The sequence below is a fragment of the Zingiber officinale genome, chromosome 1B (genome assembly GCF_018446385.1).
Source record: "Zingiber officinale cultivar Zhangliang chromosome 1B, Zo_v1.1, whole genome shotgun sequence".
NCBI classification, from domain to species: domain Eukaryota; kingdom Viridiplantae; phylum Streptophyta; class Magnoliopsida; order Zingiberales; family Zingiberaceae; genus Zingiber; species Zingiber officinale.
In genome coordinates, this window is record NC_055986.1 from 19,591,240 (window position 1) to 19,609,629 (window position 18,390).

General features: G+C 46.5%; 1 protein-coding gene across 1 annotated transcript; it reads left to right on the forward strand.

Moving 5' to 3' along the window:
* The first annotated feature begins 11,029 nt into the window (after positions 1-11,029).
* Positions 11,030-12,591, forward strand: LOC122031372. The gene is made up of 2 exons (XM_042590516.1): positions 11,030-11,385; positions 12,516-12,591. Exons 1-2 carry the CDS (start codon positions 11,030-11,032, stop codon positions 12,589-12,591), a joined length of 432 nt encoding a protein of 143 aa, XP_042446450.1.
* The last annotated feature ends 5,799 nt before the right edge of the window (positions 12,592-18,390 follow it).

The following is an 18,390-nucleotide window of genomic DNA, read 5'->3' on the forward strand; positions in this document are numbered from 1 at the left end:
CTTTGGTGCCGGCCAACCATCATCTTGCATCGGCTAATTAACCCTCCTCTGATACCTCTCAAATTGAACTGAATTTAATTGAAATTAAACCCACCAAAATTTTTTTGACTTAGTCGAACTGATCAAACTTTCTAATAAAAATCGAGCAAAAATCAAATTGATAAAATATTGATTAATTCAATTTTCAACTTCAACCAAATTAACTCAACTTTATACGGCTACGTGACATGACCTTATCTCTCCATGCGACACGATTGTGTATATCCACACGATGCGGTTGTGTTAGAAGACATAGTCAGGTTGTGTGACTTGCTGACATAACATCGATTTAACCGAATTAAGAATTTAAAAATTGAAATCAAACTGTATTATTTGAAATAATCTCTAAAAAAAATTTAAATTTTACAAAATAGTTAAACCAAACTTTTAAATTTAATCAGTTCAATCGGTTAACTGAAATTTTATTCACCCCTATTCTACTCCTTCATTGCTTGCTTTTATCTTATAATTTATTTTCACCATATAAAATATATACCATTATATATCACTTTATTATTTTTGACAACCCAGAATTTTTTTTAGAACCGAAATCAAATTAAGCCTATATAATGTTTGAAAATTGATAAATATAAAATCATGCACAACAATTAATGTAAGTGTACGTAATCAAGAAGATGAGGGATCTATAGAAACAATATTTGGATGGAGACACTTTCTACTTCAATTTCGCTGAGAGATCTATGAAACAATATTAGGATGAAGACACTTTCTATTTCAATTCCGCACAATGAAATGAAGTCCAACCCTATATAACTTTACCTTGTTTGGTTGAGAAATAAAATAAGCCAAAATAAATTGAAAACAAAATTTTAAGATTATCTAAATATAAGAGAATTTTATTCGATTCCTTAAAATTTTCCAAAAATATTAGTATAATGATATCCGTTCTAAGACAGTTATTAACAAGATGGATTTAGATTATTTTTTTTTAACGTTGGCAAACTATTATTAAACTTAATAATTTTTGTCCATTAACAGTAGAAATGTGTAGTGTGATACGAGCTTAGTGTGGCACGAAGTTTGGATGACATATCAGATCAAAGTGGTTTGTTTTAATTAGATACAAATTATCTCTAGGATTAGTGGGGACACCTAAATTATATATGTTTAGCTGTAGCAGCAAGGGAAAGGGAAGAACTGAAATAAAGGACACGTAAAACCTTTAGCTTGCTAATTAACCTGCAGAATTAACAGGATGAAGAAGTTAATTGTGGTTGAGCAAAACAACTTGAAGGTGATTGAAAATGGACAAAGGATTGGAGGAAGGCACAGATTTAATAAATCGCAGCTTTCATTTGTATATGCGAGTCCAGTAGGATCTGAGATCCACTCCACAGAAGTAATATCATGCACACTTATCTGCATCAAGTAAAGTCCATCTTCCAGTCAAATGTTTCAATATTCAGACTATTCAGATTCTTTTCCACCGGTCACAACGTCCTTTCACATTCTCTATCTGCTAAATAAAGATTCTTTCATTCATAGTCTTCTAGAATTTATTCTCTATTTTAACAATACATAACAATTATGCCGTTAAAAATCTAAACCCTAATTAAATAATTTAATACATTAAATTTGAAGGGGTTATATTATATGCAGTGGTGGATCTAAAAATCCAAGCATGAAGGATTGATCATGATGAATTATTTTTGAACCGTTAATAAAATCTATGTAATTAAAAAAAGAATTTAGAGTGGTCAAATTATAATAGAGCATATAAAGATAGATTCTATGGTAGTGGATTCGTTCACTAAGAGGTTGTCACCCAAGGTGTTTCATCAACATGTGCTGAATATTGAGAGTTTTTATTTATGAATGAACACATGTATTTGTAACTTATTATATGTACTAAAGTTTTACATGTACATGAGGTTTTGACTCTGTAACATAAGCACAACAAAATTTACTATTGTAGCTTTGCATATGATTTTGTAAATATGATGGGATGCGGATATAGCCTAAGGCCTTAAGCGTGATTAGGGAAGGAAAGAAGGGTATTTTGGTCATTTTGCATGTTGAGGGTTTAGAGGTTTAAAGGGGAAGCACTGTTCATAGCTGAGAGGAGGCTGGGGTTCGTGGTTGAGGGGGCAGCCGCTAGGGAGAAGTTTTTCTTCCTCTCCCGCCCCTCGTCGGCTTCGAGGCCTACCGTCGGTAGATCCCCTCCTTTTCTCCATTGCCTCCTTTCCTTTGGCCTTCTTCACGCCAACACCGCCGAGAAGCATTGTCGTCTACTCCTTTCCTTCTCCTCCTTACGCCGCTGTCGCCAGCGCAGCGCGTCGCCACTGCCGCCTCCTCTGCCCCTTCGCGCTGGCCGCCGCCACAAGGGGAACGCACGACAAAGTCGCGTTGCCGCCACCTCATTCCCCCACTAACGCAGACGCCACCGGGAAAGATCGCCTCTAGCTATAGCGGCCGACGGCGTCTCCCGCCGCCACTGCTGCCTCCAGCGTATGTCGATGCCGCCGCTGACGCATCCGGCAGCCGCTGACGCTCCGGCGACAGCGGCCGACACTTCCAACATTGCCGACATCGCCCCCAGCGGGTGCCGAGCCGAGGTGGTTCCGGCCATTGAGCTGCTGGGTTTTACTCTGCGCATCGTTATTATGAGTGTGAGTTATCTGTACTATCCGGCCTGCGTGCCGCGTATCGGCTTGTGAGCCGTTGTCATGTCCCGGCCTACATGCCGCTTTCCGGATCCAGGCTACACCGGATTCCGTGCCGTCGCCCCCCAGATTCGGCTCCTCAACTAGCTCACACCCCTCTACTCGTCCGAGCCGCTGCGACTCGATCAGCATCGCGATCAGCTCACCGACCCATCCGAGGGCGCCTCCCGGGGCTAGGGTACGTCATCGTACTCGTCCTACATTTACTTCATTGTTGTGCTATTATTTGATTGCTTATACATTTGTGGGACCCGCCTCGAGCATCGAGGTACTAGGGACCGGGGCAACTCGGTCACTGACGACAGGTACTGCTGACCAGAGGACCTCTGACGACTTGGTCAACACAGAAGATAGCTCACCACCGGGTCATGGGGATGTGGTCAACCTTCTAGACACGTCATTCCGGCATCCCCGTCTTCCCAGATTCCCGACAAGATCATGATGTGAGACTCAATTTTGAGTCATAAAGTTAAATCATTTACTACTATATTTTAGCATAAACTATTGGTAAATATAATTTGGACTCGATTTAAGTCATAAGGAGGACTTATTGAGAATGGATTTTATAGATCATATTTCATGTCATTTTTATACTATATGATCCCGTACGGAAGCTGAGTCGGATGAAGGCGGGCCTCGATGTACTGGAGGTTGACGGAAAGTCGCTGCAGCGTCCGATCTATCTGGTACTCTCCGGAAGGGTTCACACGGGCGGATGACGAAGGGTGATGACCAGGATGGTGACGCTAGGGCTCTGCGCATACTCAGACGAGCCAACCAGTCGTTAGAGACCAGAAACCAGGGAAAAAGTCCCCGGGTCAGGCCCTCCAACGCTCAAGTTAGGTACTTTTCCCCCAGAAGCACAGAGAAAGGACGAAAAGTAAAGACGAGTAAGAAATGATGAGTGCGTGTACCTGCGTAAGGGACAAAGCATCTCTTTTTATACTGCATCAGCTGTTTCTGGGGTCTGGCAGGTGTCAGAGAATGTCGGCTGTCAGACTTTGTCTGGCGGTGAATGACACGCGACATTTTCTCATAGGCCGGCGGCAGGACCAAAAAGGGGTAATGAGCCCCGACTGTTGGCATATTCCCTGATACTCTGATTATTCTTTGACAGATAGTTACGATTCCCTTGCTTGCTTGTCATGTAGTGCCTGGTATCCTCCGTTCGTGATTGCTAAGCTGGGTCTTTGCGCATGCTAAACCCGATCTGACATCTTGCTACCCCGATCTGGTATCGCCTCCTGACCCTAGTTTGGTTCTGTTTATCCCGACTCCAAAGTTGTACGTCTGACTTCATCCACCCCGACCTGTATACCTGCATCCAATTCTGCTTACCTTGGACCAGGAGGCTATGAATCATGACCTACAACTTTAGCTGGCACATCTCGACCTGCACGTTTCATCGATCCAAGTATCCTGAGCCATAAGGGTATAAATCCTGACCTGTATGCATCGGTCTTCTTCCGCTTATCTTGAGTTCCGACCTGTACTCTTTGATCCCTTTATCCAATGTCATGAGGATATAAGTCCCGACCTGCATCCTAGGTAAGCGCACCCCTAACCTGTGCGCTCGGTCTACATATTGACCTGCTTCTGTCTGCTGTTATCCATGACTTGTACGTTCTGACCTGTACGCCAAGTCTGTATTCCAACCTACTTCTGTCTGCTGTTATCCATGACTTGTACATTCCAACCTGTACACCAGGTCTGTATTCCGACCTACTTCTGTTTACTGTTATCCACGGCTTGTACGTTCCGACTTGTACGCCAGGTCTGTATTTCGACTTGCTTCTGTCCTCTGTAATCCCTGGTTCGTATGTCCTGACCTGTACGCCAGGTCTGTATTCTGACCTGCTTCTGTCTACTGTTATCCATGGCTTGTACGTTTTGACCTGTACGCCAGGTCTGTATTCTGACATACTTCGGTCTGCTGTTATCTATGGCTTGTACGTTCCGACCTGTACGTCAGGTCTGTATTCTGACCTGCTTCGGTCTGCTGTTATCCATGGCTTGTACATTCCGACCTGTACATCAGGTCTGTATTCCGACCTGCTTCGGTCTGCTGTTATCTATGACTTGTATGTTCCGACCTGTACGCCAGGTTTGTATTCCGACTCGCTTCTGTCCTCTGTAATCCCTAGTTCGAATGTCCCGACCTGTACGTTAGGTCTATATTTCGACCCGCTTCTATCCTCTGTAATCCCTGGTTCGTATGTCCCGATCTGTACGCCATGTCTGTATTTTAACCCGCTTCTATCCTCTGTAATCCCTGGTTCGTATGTCCTGACCTGTACGCTAGGTCTGTATTCCGACCCGCTTCTATCCTCTGTAATCCCTGGTTCGTATGTCCCGACCTGTACGCCAGGTCTGTATTCCGACCCGCTTCTATCCTCTGTAATCCCTGGTTCGTATGTCCCGGCCTGTATGCCAGGTCTGTCTTCCGACCTACTTCTATCCTCTGTAATCCCTGGTTCGTATGTCCCGACCTGTACGCCAGGTCTGTACTACGCCAGAGGCCTTTCCTTCCACGCCATTACCTGGCATGTGGGCCCTGCCCTCAATTGCCATCAAGGCTGAATCTTGTCCAACTTATAATCTTATCTTTTGACTGCCCCGTCAGCTGAGACTTTGACCACGGCCACGCAAGCTTGACTTCTGACCTCCACAGGGGCTAGACTTCTGACCTTCCTATGGGCTTGCACTTTGACCACGTCATCCGCCTGACCCTCTTCTCATGCATCGTATCACTATACATCCATATTTGATCCATGTTATTAATGATATTAATACTATGATTATTGTTGGATCATATTATAGTCATGACTTTTTTAGTCCTGTATTAATTGAATTAACAGTCCAGATTATTTAAAGAAAAATTTAACTCATAAAGTTTTGACATATTGAGCTCAACTAAGTTGTTGTGTGGTGTATACAATATCAAGTATAGATCAAATGGGAGATTATAGGATTTAATCTCTATTTGGTGGGCTAACACTTAATTAACAACACACGACAATTATGTTATAAGGGTCTAAACTTTAATTAAGTGATTTAATGTATTAAGTATGAAGGGGGTTTATATTATTGGATGTGGATTCAATATATAGATTTGTTAACATGTTTCATTAACAATAATGAGTTGTTAATGGGTTATGAGTTATTATGTGGATGAACCCTATAAGATAAGCCAACGTACATATAGGAAGAAGCTCATTAATTTGGACATGTTGAATCTTTGATTCAATTGAGCTTCTTCATCTTCCTCATCTCTTCTCCATTGCGAAAGATTATGGATCGTTGCCCACACTCCTGTAGAAGTTCATTCCGTACTCGTCTAGCAATAAGTAAGATCAATGACTCTTGCTATAGACTCAGATTAACTAATTATTAATTATTGTTTCACTTTTGAATATAGATGATAGTTAGATCTTGTAATTGATATATCATATGAATTGGTTTTGATGTATCACTATTCCTTTCAAGTCTATCCAACATTCATCTCTAGTTAATTTCACTTCATCACCAAACAATTTATGAGTCAAATCAACTAGATTCCCATGCTTGTATGTAGAACGTGGGTTCCGAATAAGGTGTTATGGTTAAATCTTTTAGTAATAGATCAGGGATCTAGAGTTCGAGATTCAACTATGGTATATTATTAAAAAAACGGAGAAGGAAATGACGGGAGATAAATTCGAATATTGTAAGGCTACACGGCGTCATTTTCCCGAGGGCTGAGTAAAGTTTTAATATTTTTTATCTTCACTTACGTCTGATACTGTATATTTCTTGACTGCAGACGGGGTCAGAGTGTTCCCTTCAAACAATCCCTGGTCGGGAACTCACCCCCAGGTCGGCAACGTCTTTCCCCGAACGAGCTTTCTTAAGAAGTCCTGGTCGGCTGCCCCAGACTCTCGCCCCAGTGCGAGTTATAAGTGAGCTATGTTCTCACGCCCAACGACCTTACCGGTCGGCTATCCCAGACTCTCGCCCCAGTGCAAGTTATAAGTGAGCTATGCTCTCACGCCCAACGACCTTTCCGGTCGGCTGTCCCAGACTCTCGCCCCAGTGCGAGTTATAAGTGAGCTATGCTCTCACGCCCAACGACTTTCCCGGTCGGCTGTCCCAGACTCTCGCCCCAGTGCGAGTTATAAGTGAGCTATGCTCTCACGCCCAACGACCTTCCCAGTCGGCTGTCCCAGACTCTCGCCCTAGTGCGAGTTATAAGTGAGCTATGCTCTCATGCCCAACGACCATCCCGGTCGGCTGTCCCAGACTCTCGCCCCAGTGCGAGTTATAAATGAGCTATGCTCTCATGCCCAACGACCTTCCCGGTCGGCCGTCCCAGACTCTCGCCCTAGTGCAAGTTATAAGTGAGCTATACTCTCATGCCCAACGACCTTCCCGGTCGGTACAATGACTCTCCCGGTCGAGGCCCTTTACGTTCGCCTGTGCAAAATACAACAAACCATGTTCTCGTGCCTAACTGGTCAGTAAGCTATATTTCCATTGTTTCTGCTAAATATAAAAATTAACAGGGATATTCTCAAGCATCTTAGCTGCTCAAGCCTTTTGATTTTCTGGTGAGAGGTAAGAGGAAGGCTGGGTAAGCAGGTTATCCTTATTATTTTTGCTAGAAATGTTAGAGGAACGCAAGTGTTTTATAGAAACACAATGATACCAGAGCAAGAGGACATGGGGCTACACCATGAACAGAATCCAAGAAACATGTTTTATTTCATTAACAAGGTGAATATTTTTTTAGGGGTTTACATTGCTACCAGATCCAGAGGCTTGATCCTTCCTGGCCAGATGAGCCTGAGCTCTAGTTAGATCTTCCTTAATAAGATCGATGGTACGCTTTAGTTGGCTAGTCTCATCTTTGATCCGTCCTTTCTCTTTCAGGAGGGCCACCTCGTCCTCATGTTTCATCTTCAAGTGGATAATATAGTGAACCTGGCTCTGGAAGTCCGATTAAGCTTTAAGTTTGAGAGCAATCTCGGCCCGGGTTATGGATTTGGCGGCCAGCCAGAGGTTTTCCATTTCATGAGTAAGGGACACTTGAAGATCTCTGCTTTCAGTCATCTCCAGCAAAACTTCCTCTTTCTGAGCCAATAACTCCTTCAGATGGGCAATTTGTTGAAGCAAAGAAGCGGGTTTGCTGGATTCCACTGCAGGTTCCATAGAAGCTTGATACTCTAGTAACAAGAGGATAGCTTGAAGAAAAGAGGATGGAGGTATACTCGGACCTTTTAAAGGGGAGGAGAAGGTGAAGGGATTACATTGGAACCTTAAACGACATGTTGGGAAACAGTAGGTTATTTATAAAACAAAGGCATGGTCGGAAATCAAGGAGTTATCGCACACACATTAACATCCAGGCTATCTCTTACAAAAGATGATAAAGTTTAAGCGGGACATTGGGGAAAAGGCCGGTCAGTAGGCAAATGCAGGGCAGATGTCCAGGATCCAGATCGGGTGACAATAGGATTCGGGTCTAGTCAGTCGGACTAGATCCTCCTTCGACTAGATTTGAGGGGGAGGCTTGTGATACGGTGCATGATCGTGGGGTCGGCGAAATGAGGTGGTCGTGAGTCAAGACCACAAGATAGTCAAAAGTCAAGCTTACGTATTGGTCAGAAGTCAAGTTTACGTGGGGGTCAGAAGTCAAGCATATGTGGCGGTCAGAAGTCACGCCTACGTGGAGGTTATAAGTTAGGCTTACGTGGGGGTTAAAAGACTGGCCTGCACGAAGGTCAAAGATCCGACCTACGTGTAGTGCTAGGGGCCCAGTTGCAAGATGGGCTGGGCTAGGCACGAATGACGTCCTAAGAATGGACGTAGCGTACAGGTCGGGATTGGCCAACCAAGGATACAGGTTGGGGCTTCTAGCCTTGTGGCACAGGACGTAGCGTACATGTCAGGATTGACCAACCAAGGATACAGGCCGGGACTTCTAGCCTTATGGCACAGGACGTAGCGTACAGGTCGGGATTGACCAACCAAGGATACAGTTCGGGGCTTCTAGCCTTGTGGCACAGGACGTAGCGTACAGGTCGGGATTGACCAACCAAGGATACAGGTCGGGACTTCTAGCCTTGTGGAACAGGACGTAGAGTACATGTCGGGATTGACCAACCAAGGATACAGGCCGGGGCTTCTAGCCTTGTGGCACAGGACGTAGCGTGCAGGCTGGGATTGACCAACAAAGGATATAGGTCAGGGCTTCTAGCCTTGTGGCATAGGACGTAGCGTATAGGTCGGGATTGGCCAACCAAGGATACAGGTCGAGACTCAAGATATGCGGAAGCAGACCGAGGCATACAGGTCGGGAGTGTGCCTACCAAGGATACAGGGCGAGACTCAAGATAAGCGGAAGCAGACCGATTCATACAGGGCATGATTGATAAGCTTGGAGCACAAGATACAGGGACAAAAGTGTGCAGGATGGAGGCAGGACCAGGATAAGCAGAGTTGAATCGGGGCATACAGGTCAGGTTAGACGGAGTCAAACAGACGTATAGCTTTGGAGGCGAGATAAACAGAGCCGAACTAAGGCATACAGGGCACGATACGCGGGGCAATAAGAGGCAGGGCTGGTCGGGAAGCTGCAGCATGGGATGCATAGAGCACGGTTAGAGGTACAGGTCTGAAGGCGACACCAGATTGGGGTCAGCAAGTGCAAAGACCCAGTTTAGCGATCACGGACTAAGGAGACCATTCACTACACGACAAGTACACAAGGGAATCGTAACCACCTGTCAGAGAATAATCAGAGTGTTAGGGAATATGCCAACAGTCGGGGCTCATTACCCCTTCGGTTCTTCCGCCAGCCTATGGGAAGATGCCACGTGTCATTCACCGCTAGACAAAGTCTGACATCCGACATTCCCTGGCACCCGCCATAGTCCAGAAACACCCAGAGCAGTATAAAAAGGGATACTTTGTCCCTTACGCAGGCACGCTCACTCGTCATTTTCTTACTCGTCTCTACTTTTCGTCCTTTCTCTGTGCTTCTGGGAAAAAAATACCTGACTTGAGCGTCGGAGGGTCTGACCCGGGGACTTTTCCCTAGTTTCTAGTCTCTAACGACTAGGGAACTCGTCTGAGTGTGTGCAGGATCAGCAACTTCGTCATCCCCATCGTCAGCCGCTCGTGGAAGCCTTTCAACGCGCTGCCAGGTTATCTAGGAGGCCTAACGACTTTCCGTCAACACCGACGACACCACGATCACCTTCATCCGACTCAGCTTCCGGATGAGATCACTCATCCATTCAGCTTTGCTGACCAGCTGGAATGAGCATATGAACTTAGTTCACGGTACTAGTGGATTTTAGAAAACAATTCTGATGTGGTTCCATTTTATTTAGAACAGTTATATTCCAAAATAAATTCTGCACTGGTGCCAAAATTGTCCAGTGACTATGCAGGCTTAGGTCATTGTTTCTCTGGGAAGGTGTAATGATTATCCTGTGATCTAACAATAAGGAGGATTGAGGAAAATGCAAGAAAAAAAAAGCTGAGAAAATAAAGAGAAATCTCATCCTTTGCTGAAAAATAAAGCTTTGTCAGTAATAGAGGATAATTCTTCAAGAACATATGTTTATATAGATTCTGGATCTTAATATTTAAAAGAAAAGAAATAAATTTTAATATATAGACTTCAATTCTTATTTTATAAAGAAAGAAAAAAATCTTACTAGAAAAAGAAAATTTATAACAGAAATAGATTAGTAAAATAGGACGTTTAGATAGACAAACCTTAACTCATAAGTGTATGACATACCAAAAATTCTCTAAATATTATAAAAATAAAAATTATTAAAAATAATAAAGAATATGTTTGGAAGTTTTGAAAAGGGTTTAAATGGTATTTTTGGATCCGAAATTTGACGGTTATGAGTTTCTAATAACAAATGTAAATTTTTGAATTTTTCTTGCATGAACACTGATGGAATCTGATTCTAAATTCCAAATTAAAAATTATGATCCATTAAAAATTGTATACTTCGATGTTGGTCTGCATTATAAGCTTCTCCATGATAGGAAGAAGAGGCAGCTAAGGCTAAGGTTTGAATGAAGTATGATCCACTGGTGCCTTGATGAGCTAGCTGCAGCACCACTGTTTACTGCATAATGAGGTGGCCTATTTGGCTCCAGGTTATTGTTAAGACATCTCTCTTTTGGTCCTATACTATGGTATTGGAACCCCATGAGAGTTTCGCTTTCAAATATATATATCAGTTGGTAAAATAGAAATCAATTCTCAAATTTCAGCTGGCTTCCCTAAAAGGGCGAGTCTCATGTGGATTTACTTCATCTCCATCAGTCGTGCCAACACAGGAGAAAGTGCAACATCACCTCCTAATGCAGCTCTGCTACATGATTTTGAAACTTCCTCAGAATCTTCCACTACTGATAGTGGCAAGGAATCTGTTGCGGATGATGTAGCTGATGAGCCTGAAAAACAGATATGTCTCAAGAGTAGCATGAAGAAACCACTTTCAGATTGCTCTGTTCCAGCTGCACAAGACGTTAAAGCAGATGATTCGTCACTAGAATCACCGAGTAGCACATTTGGATTTGCCAAAAGAAGGAAAGTACAGTGGACTGATGCATGTGGGAAGGAACTTTTGGAAATTAAGGAGTTTGAGATCAGGTATGGTGCTATATGAATTGAAAGATCTTTCATACTCCCTCCAATCATGATCAACTTATATCAGTTGATTAAGGTGAAGGATGAATCAAAAATATTTGTTTAGGCAATGAGTGGTGCATCATTGTCGATTTATATGTTCACATTTGTTGTTACCTAGTTAACCTTGTATTTACAATTGATGGTAAAACTATACATATTCTTGACATCTGATATGAGTTATAGTGAGCGAATCCAGAAAATAACGTGGTACTCAAAGTCAAGATGATGTGACAGTCAAAGTCAGGATAGAGGAACATTCCACACTTGGTCCTGTTGATCACCCAGCTTCAAAATTCTCGGGTCCTGCTCGCGCGACTCTAAAGCATGACGTTCGGATAAAGCTGACTTGGTACACACCTGATCAAGTATAAGGACTCTAGGGCTTTACTCTAAAACTAAAGAAATAACATGCTCGGTCAACAAATAGCTGGTCGGATTCAAAGGAGTATGGTCAGATGAAAGGTCATCCAGGCTCTAGGCACTTAAGTATTATGAAACTCTTAATATACGATCGATTAGATAAAAGTTGGTCAAACATAAGACTTTCTGTGTACATCCGGCCGGGCAAAGTCCGATCAGGCCTAAAGACATTTAGCCTCACAAATATCTTAATATACGATTGGCCGGATAAATGCCGATCAAACATAAATTTCTCTGTGCATGCTCGACCGGCCAAAGTCTAGCTAGGCCCAAAGACACTTAGCCTCACAAAGATCTTAATATACAATCAGCTGGATAAAGGTCGGCTGGACATAAACCTCTGTGTGTACGCCCAGACAGGCAAAGACCGGGCATGTTCAAAGATGCTTAGTCTCACAAAGTTGTTAATATATATGATCGGTCAGATAAAGGCCAGTCAAACATAAGACTCTCTGTGTATACCCGGCCGGGCAAAGGACCAGACAGACTTAAAAATACTTATTCTTAGAAGACTCTACATATATAGTCGGTCGAGCAGAGGTTGGCCAGGTTTAAAATTACTTGAGGTCATATTGCCCCTAAAAATAAAGACTCTAACATACATAATTTATCATATGGTTCAATGAATAGATCTTTGGCATACTATGGGCACCATACTAGTCTCTGAACAGATATTCGCTGATCCTGTCCGAGAGTGAGTCGACGGACACTGGGGAGGTGGCGCTCACATTACTGTGCGTCAACTGAAGATGACGTGGACCTCCAACGAGCTAAGCCTGCAACCACAGAGTCGTTAGTACCGAGCCAGGGAGAGATTCCCCGGCGATGGCCCTCCGACGCTCAAATCAGCTACCGGCGGCAAGCAAATGAAGTAGAGAGGAAAGGAGCAACGTAACTGTAGCAACAATAGTGAAAAACATACCTCCATTGAAGTTTGGGGGTCCTTATATAGGGCTCTTAGGAGGTGCGCGCACGCTCCCCAAGGCATGCACTCTTCTCAAAGTGTACCTGGAAAGGATGTATCAGAAAAGCATGCATGACATCATACCTTAACAACCCGAGCATATCCCTGACGTGACAGTGGAAGTTTCCACCGTACGATTTTCTGTCTGACCATGCCGCCGACCATGCCACCTGTCGATGACACTGGTCTCTAGGAAGATATCGCCAACTGTCCATTTTGTCTGTTATTGGGCAGAGCGGGATAACCGCCCGGCCAGTCTGCCGTCCAGGTGATGCAACGGCAGGGCCAAGCGTCTGCTCGGCCTATGAGTTATTGTCCGGCTCCACCCTATCAAGCGAATGAGCCTTGCCTGCCGGGTCGAGATTGCGTCCCCTACCTAGCCGAGCTGGATGGCCACTCGACCTTCGTCTCTTCTTGCTTTAAGCCTTATGAGCGTCGAAAGCTCGGTGTCTGACCGAGCTATCGAAGTGTCGAACTGGCTACTCTTCCTGCTGATCGGGAAGGTAGTTCGCCCGGTCGGATGCCTACCTAGGACGTTGACCACTTTGACCTCCTGCCAAGCGGGCCCCACCTAACCACCGAATCACGTGCCTCCCCCTCAAGTCTAGTCGAAGGAGGCTGCAAGTCCGACTGACTGGATAAGTAGTCTGGTGACAGATTGGCAGATCAGCCAAGGGGTGGGTTGAATCCCGATCGACCCATGTAGAACTGATCTTTCTATGCTGGTCGGCACATTGAGCCTTCGTACTAGGATCTTTTCTCCTCATTCCCAATGAGGTGTGAGCCGGGCGGTCAAGGCTGACGCCACCCCGAATCTCCTTGGAATACGTGTAAATTACCCCCATTAAGGTCGAGCACACGCCCACGCCCATTAAATGCTGGCCTGTGGGAGGGCGCCATGTGTCACTGCCGCAGCCGTCGCACTTCCGAGGTGACAGCTACTGATGTGACGTTTGACGGTTCGAATTCAATGGCTGAATGTGCGCTTCAATTCTCGTGCCCTAGATCGGACGACTCTAGTCGGCCGAGCCATTCTTTATAAAGTCGTGGTGTTGGCTTCTGCTTCTGCTTCGGCGTCTTGCGTTTGCTGTGTGCTCCGACGATCGTGCATTTGCTTGCTCCAGCGAACCTTGGCTCTCCACTACGGCGATCCTCTGCCCCCGGTGTTTCTCTCCCTCTCGTAAGCTTTCCCTTTCCTTCTGTTGCTTCTTTTCCAGTGTTCTTTCCGCCTCCAAAGCTTTCCGTTTTCTGTGTTTTCCGATCATTTTCCCATCGAACCTTCTGCCTCTTCGTTTTCTGATGATGGCGAGTTCCTCTCAGCTGTTCGACCTTGCTCCCGGTCTCTGGTATGCTACCATGGAAACCCGGTTCGACGCGGGTGACGCTGCGAGTCTAATAAACACCTTTGATATCCCTTCCGACCATGAAATAGTTCTGGCCTCCCCATCTAATCGACCCATTGACCCGTCGATCTGCACAATTTGTTTCTTTCGAGACCAGTTTGTGGCTGGTCTTCGATTTTCTGTCTACACTTTCATAACTGAGGTCTACAACTACTTCCGTGTCCCGCTCGCCCAGCTTGTCCCTAACTCCTTCCGCCTGCTGTGCGACTTGATAGTGTTGTTCCGAGTGCACAACATTCCACTGACCCCTCAGGTCTTCCACTACTTCTACTATCCCAAACAGTCCGAGTTGGGCACTTACCTTTTCCAATCTCGGATCGGTCTAGTCTTCTTTGATAAAATGCATACCTCCAACAAACACTGGAAGGAGTACTTCTTCTTCCTGAGACTCCCCGAGTGGCTAAGCTTCCGGACCAGATGGCAGACCGGGCTTCCTCCTCAACCTGATTTGAAGAAGTACAAGACCCGACCGGACTACCTTCATGCTGCCAACATGCTGGCCGACCTAAAGTTTGACATCCATAAATTGCTGCCGGAGGGTGTGATGTACATATTCGGGCTAAGTCCGATCTGAGCGAAGCTCCCGAGCAGCCTAGGTATGAAATTTCTCAACCTTCTTCCCTTGAATCTAACTGATTCTTTCCTTCTTTTGTAGCCGACATCATGATGCGTGCTCGGGCAGTCATCATAATGAAGGCCAAGCAAGTTGAGATTGAAGCAGCCGCAGCCAAGGAGATGGAGCGGCTTGACTTGACCTCTGTCGGTTCACAGGAGGGCATAGTTGGGTGGGCGACAGGACCGCCGAATGGACACCCAGCGTAGGAGGGGTGGCCGACCCGGGCCCTGTCCAAGAAGTGCCACCCGTCATCAATGCTGAGGGTTCGGGATCCTCAGGCGATGAGGTGCCGCTCACTCGCAAGAGACACCGAACGGACGCACCTTCCCGCTCCGCCACTTCGACCGTACAAGCATCGGCGGGGGGAGGCACCTCGTCTCCAGCCGCTCCTGCAATAGTGGAGGCTACCTCCTCTGATCGGACTCCGTCTGTGGCTGAGCTATCGGAGCCGCTCACCGTTTGGCCGATCACTTCCCTGCCTCCAACCAGGCAGAAGATAACACGATCCGCTATTCTTCCAGTCCCCCCTGCCCAAGCTTCCGGCCCAAGCGCCTCTTCCCAATCTGGGCCGAACGGGGGATGATCCGTCACTGTCACTCTTCTCCTGTCGACGGAGGACTTTCTTGCGCCAGGAGACCAACCCAGCTCTCCCCAGCATCAGGTCTATTTTCGTGGTCAGCTCGCCCACATCTGGGAGGAAGCGAGGGCACGAGCGGCGATGAAACCCCCTAGTGCGCTTGCTGATAGCCATCTGGAGATGTCCATCGGGGTTAGTATTTTCAACTATCAATTCATTAGTTACCTCCGCTCGGCACTAATGTTTGCTTGCAGTACTGGGTGGAGAACATTTCCATGTGCCAGCGGCTGGCCCAAGTGGAGGATGAGCTGAAGAAGCTCAAAATTTCCGGAGAAGCCTCCTCCTCCCAGGGGCCATCGGTCGCCCGTCTGCAGGTCGAACTGGAAAAGGCCCAACAACTTCTGGTGGAGGAGCAACAGAAGTCGGCCGACCAGGCTAGCAGATTGGGCCAGATCGAGGCACAATTGAAGACTTACGACCGAAAACTCGATCTGGCTTCCACAAGGAAACAACGGGCCATCGCTGAACTGGAGCAAAAGAATAAGGAGGCTTGGCAGTTGGCCGAAAAGCTTAAGAATGCAGAGAACTCCCTGGTTGCTGAGCGGGAGAGCCATTCAGCTAAGGAGGCGGAGCTCCAAGATCAAGTGAAGCGCCTTGAAGAGGATCTGGAGGCCTCCCATGCTGCACTGACAACCTACCAGGAGGCTGAGCCGGGCCGCTTCGGTCCTGAGGCAACAGTACCTCCTCTTGAACCAATTTTTAGAAAAGGTGACCAATCAGATTGTCCGATCGTTTGAGCTAGCCATCGACGCGATGCTCAGCCAGCTGAAGGCGAACGACCACGTCTCCGTAGCTCTGTCTGATGGCGATGTCAACCGCGTCCAGCTCCTCGACTCCATTCCCGATGAGGTCTTTGATTATACTGAGTGAGCGAGGGGCTTGTAGAGAGCATATTTTTAGAAGCTTTGAATGTATTTCTGCCGTTCGGTAGTGTTTAACTTATTATCAATGAAGGCTGGAGGTGGTTCGCGCTCCAAGGGTGTTCTAACCGCCGCCTGTCTTCATCCTCTAGGTAGTAGGCGCTCGAGCGGAGCTTTTCCATGACCTTGAAGGGTCCGGCCTAGGGAGCCTCCAGTTTGGTGACGTCGCCTACCGACTTCACCTTCTTCCACACGAGGTCGCCGACCTGAAATGACCTCTGGATCACTCGTTGATTATAGTTTTGTCTCATCCTCTACCTATAAGCCATCAGCCGAGCAACTTCTTTGTCGCGCGTCTCATCCACAAAGTCCAGCTCCAGAAGCCTTCGCTCGACGTTGTCTTCGCTGTAGTGTTGTATCCTATTGGATTCGACTCTGACCTCGACCGGGATGACCGCTTCACCATCGTACACCAGGTGGAACGAGGTTACTCCCGTGCCTTCCTTAGGGGTTGTGCGGATTGCCCATAACACGCCGGGGAGCTCGTCCACCCAACTACCTCCGATGTGGTCGAGCCGAACTCACAAGATCTGCAAGATTTCCCGATTGGCGACTTCAGCCTGTCCGTTGCTTTAAGGGTATGCTACGGAGGTGAAGGCCTGCTAGATTCCATACTCCTCGCACCACTCTTTGAGTTTCCGTCCGACGAACTGTCTACCATTATCGGAGACGAGTCGACACGAAATGCCGAATCGACACGAAATGCCGAATCGACAAATGATATGCTGCCAAATGAATTTTTGGACCATCTGCTAGGTTATTTTCGCCAGCGGCTCGGCTTCAACCCACTTGGAGAAGTAGTCTACTGCAACGAGCAAAAACTTTCGCTGTTCGGTCGCCATGGGGAAGAGTCCCACAATATCCATGCCCCATTGGTCGAATGGGCACAACACAGTGGAAGCCTTCATTTCTTCGGTCGATTGATGAGAGAAGTGATGGTACTTTTGACAGGACAGACAGTTAGCTACTATCCGAGCGGCATCCTCCTGTAGAGTCGGCTAGAAGTACCCGGCCAACAGAATTTTCCTTGCTAGCGACCGACCGCTCGGATGCCCTCCGTAGGAGCCTTGGTGTACTTCTCGCAGTATATAGTCGGCGTCCTCCGATCCAATGCATTTAAGTAACGGCTTGGAGAAGGCCTTCTTATAGAGCTTGTCCCCGACTAAGGTGAAATGACCGGCTCTCCTCCTCAATAAGTGAGCTTCCTCCCGATCGGACGGCGTGGCTCCTGATCGTAGAAACTCTACTATGACCGTTCTCCAATCGCTAGGGAAAGTGAGCCCCTCCATCCGATCTACGTGCACCACCAAAGATACTTGCTCAATCGGTTGCGTAATGACGACCGACGAGAGTGAGCTTGCCAATTTAGCCAGCTCGTCCGTCGTTTGGTTCTCTTCTCGGGGGATCTTCTAGATGATCATCTCCTAAAGGTTTGCCTTCAGCTTTTCAAAGGCTTCAGCGTACAACCTGAGCCACGTGTTACTGATCTCAAATGATCCAATCAGCTGCTGAGCGGCTAATTGAGAATCAGAGTGCATAAGAACCTTATCGGCGCCGACATGCCGAGCGGCTTGTAGGCCGGCTATAAGTGCCTCGTACTCAGCTTCGTTGTTAGTTGCCTGGTATTCTAGCCGAACGGACAACTGCACCCGCTCTTCTTGTAGGGAGATAAGCAGTATGCCGATTCTACTATCCTGTCGGGTGGATGACCAGTCCACATATACTTTCCAGATCGAGTCGGGTTCAAGGTTTTGTACCTCTGTGATAAAATATGCCAAGGACTGCGCCTTGATGACGGTTCGGGGTTGGTATTGGATATCGAACTCACTAAGCTCCTTTGTCCATTTGATCAACCGGCCGGATGCCTCTGGGTTAAGCAGGACTCTTCCCAGAGGGCTGTTGGTCATCACAATGATAGTGTGAGCGAGGAAATAAGGATGGAGCCTCCGAGCGGCAAGTACCAACGCAAATGCGAGCTTCTCAAGACTGGTGTAGCGAGATTCAAC

Excerpts from the sequence above, each read along its gene's own strand:
- LOC122031372 (XM_042590516.1), top strand. The coding sequence starts at position 11,030 with ATGTGGATTTACTTCATCTCCATCAGTCGTGCCAACACAGGAGAAAGT. Across the intron at positions 11,386-12,515 it reads ATTAAGGAGTTTGAGATCAG|ATATTCGCTGATCCTGTCCG; the intron begins GTATGGTGCTAT and ends GTCTCTGAACAG.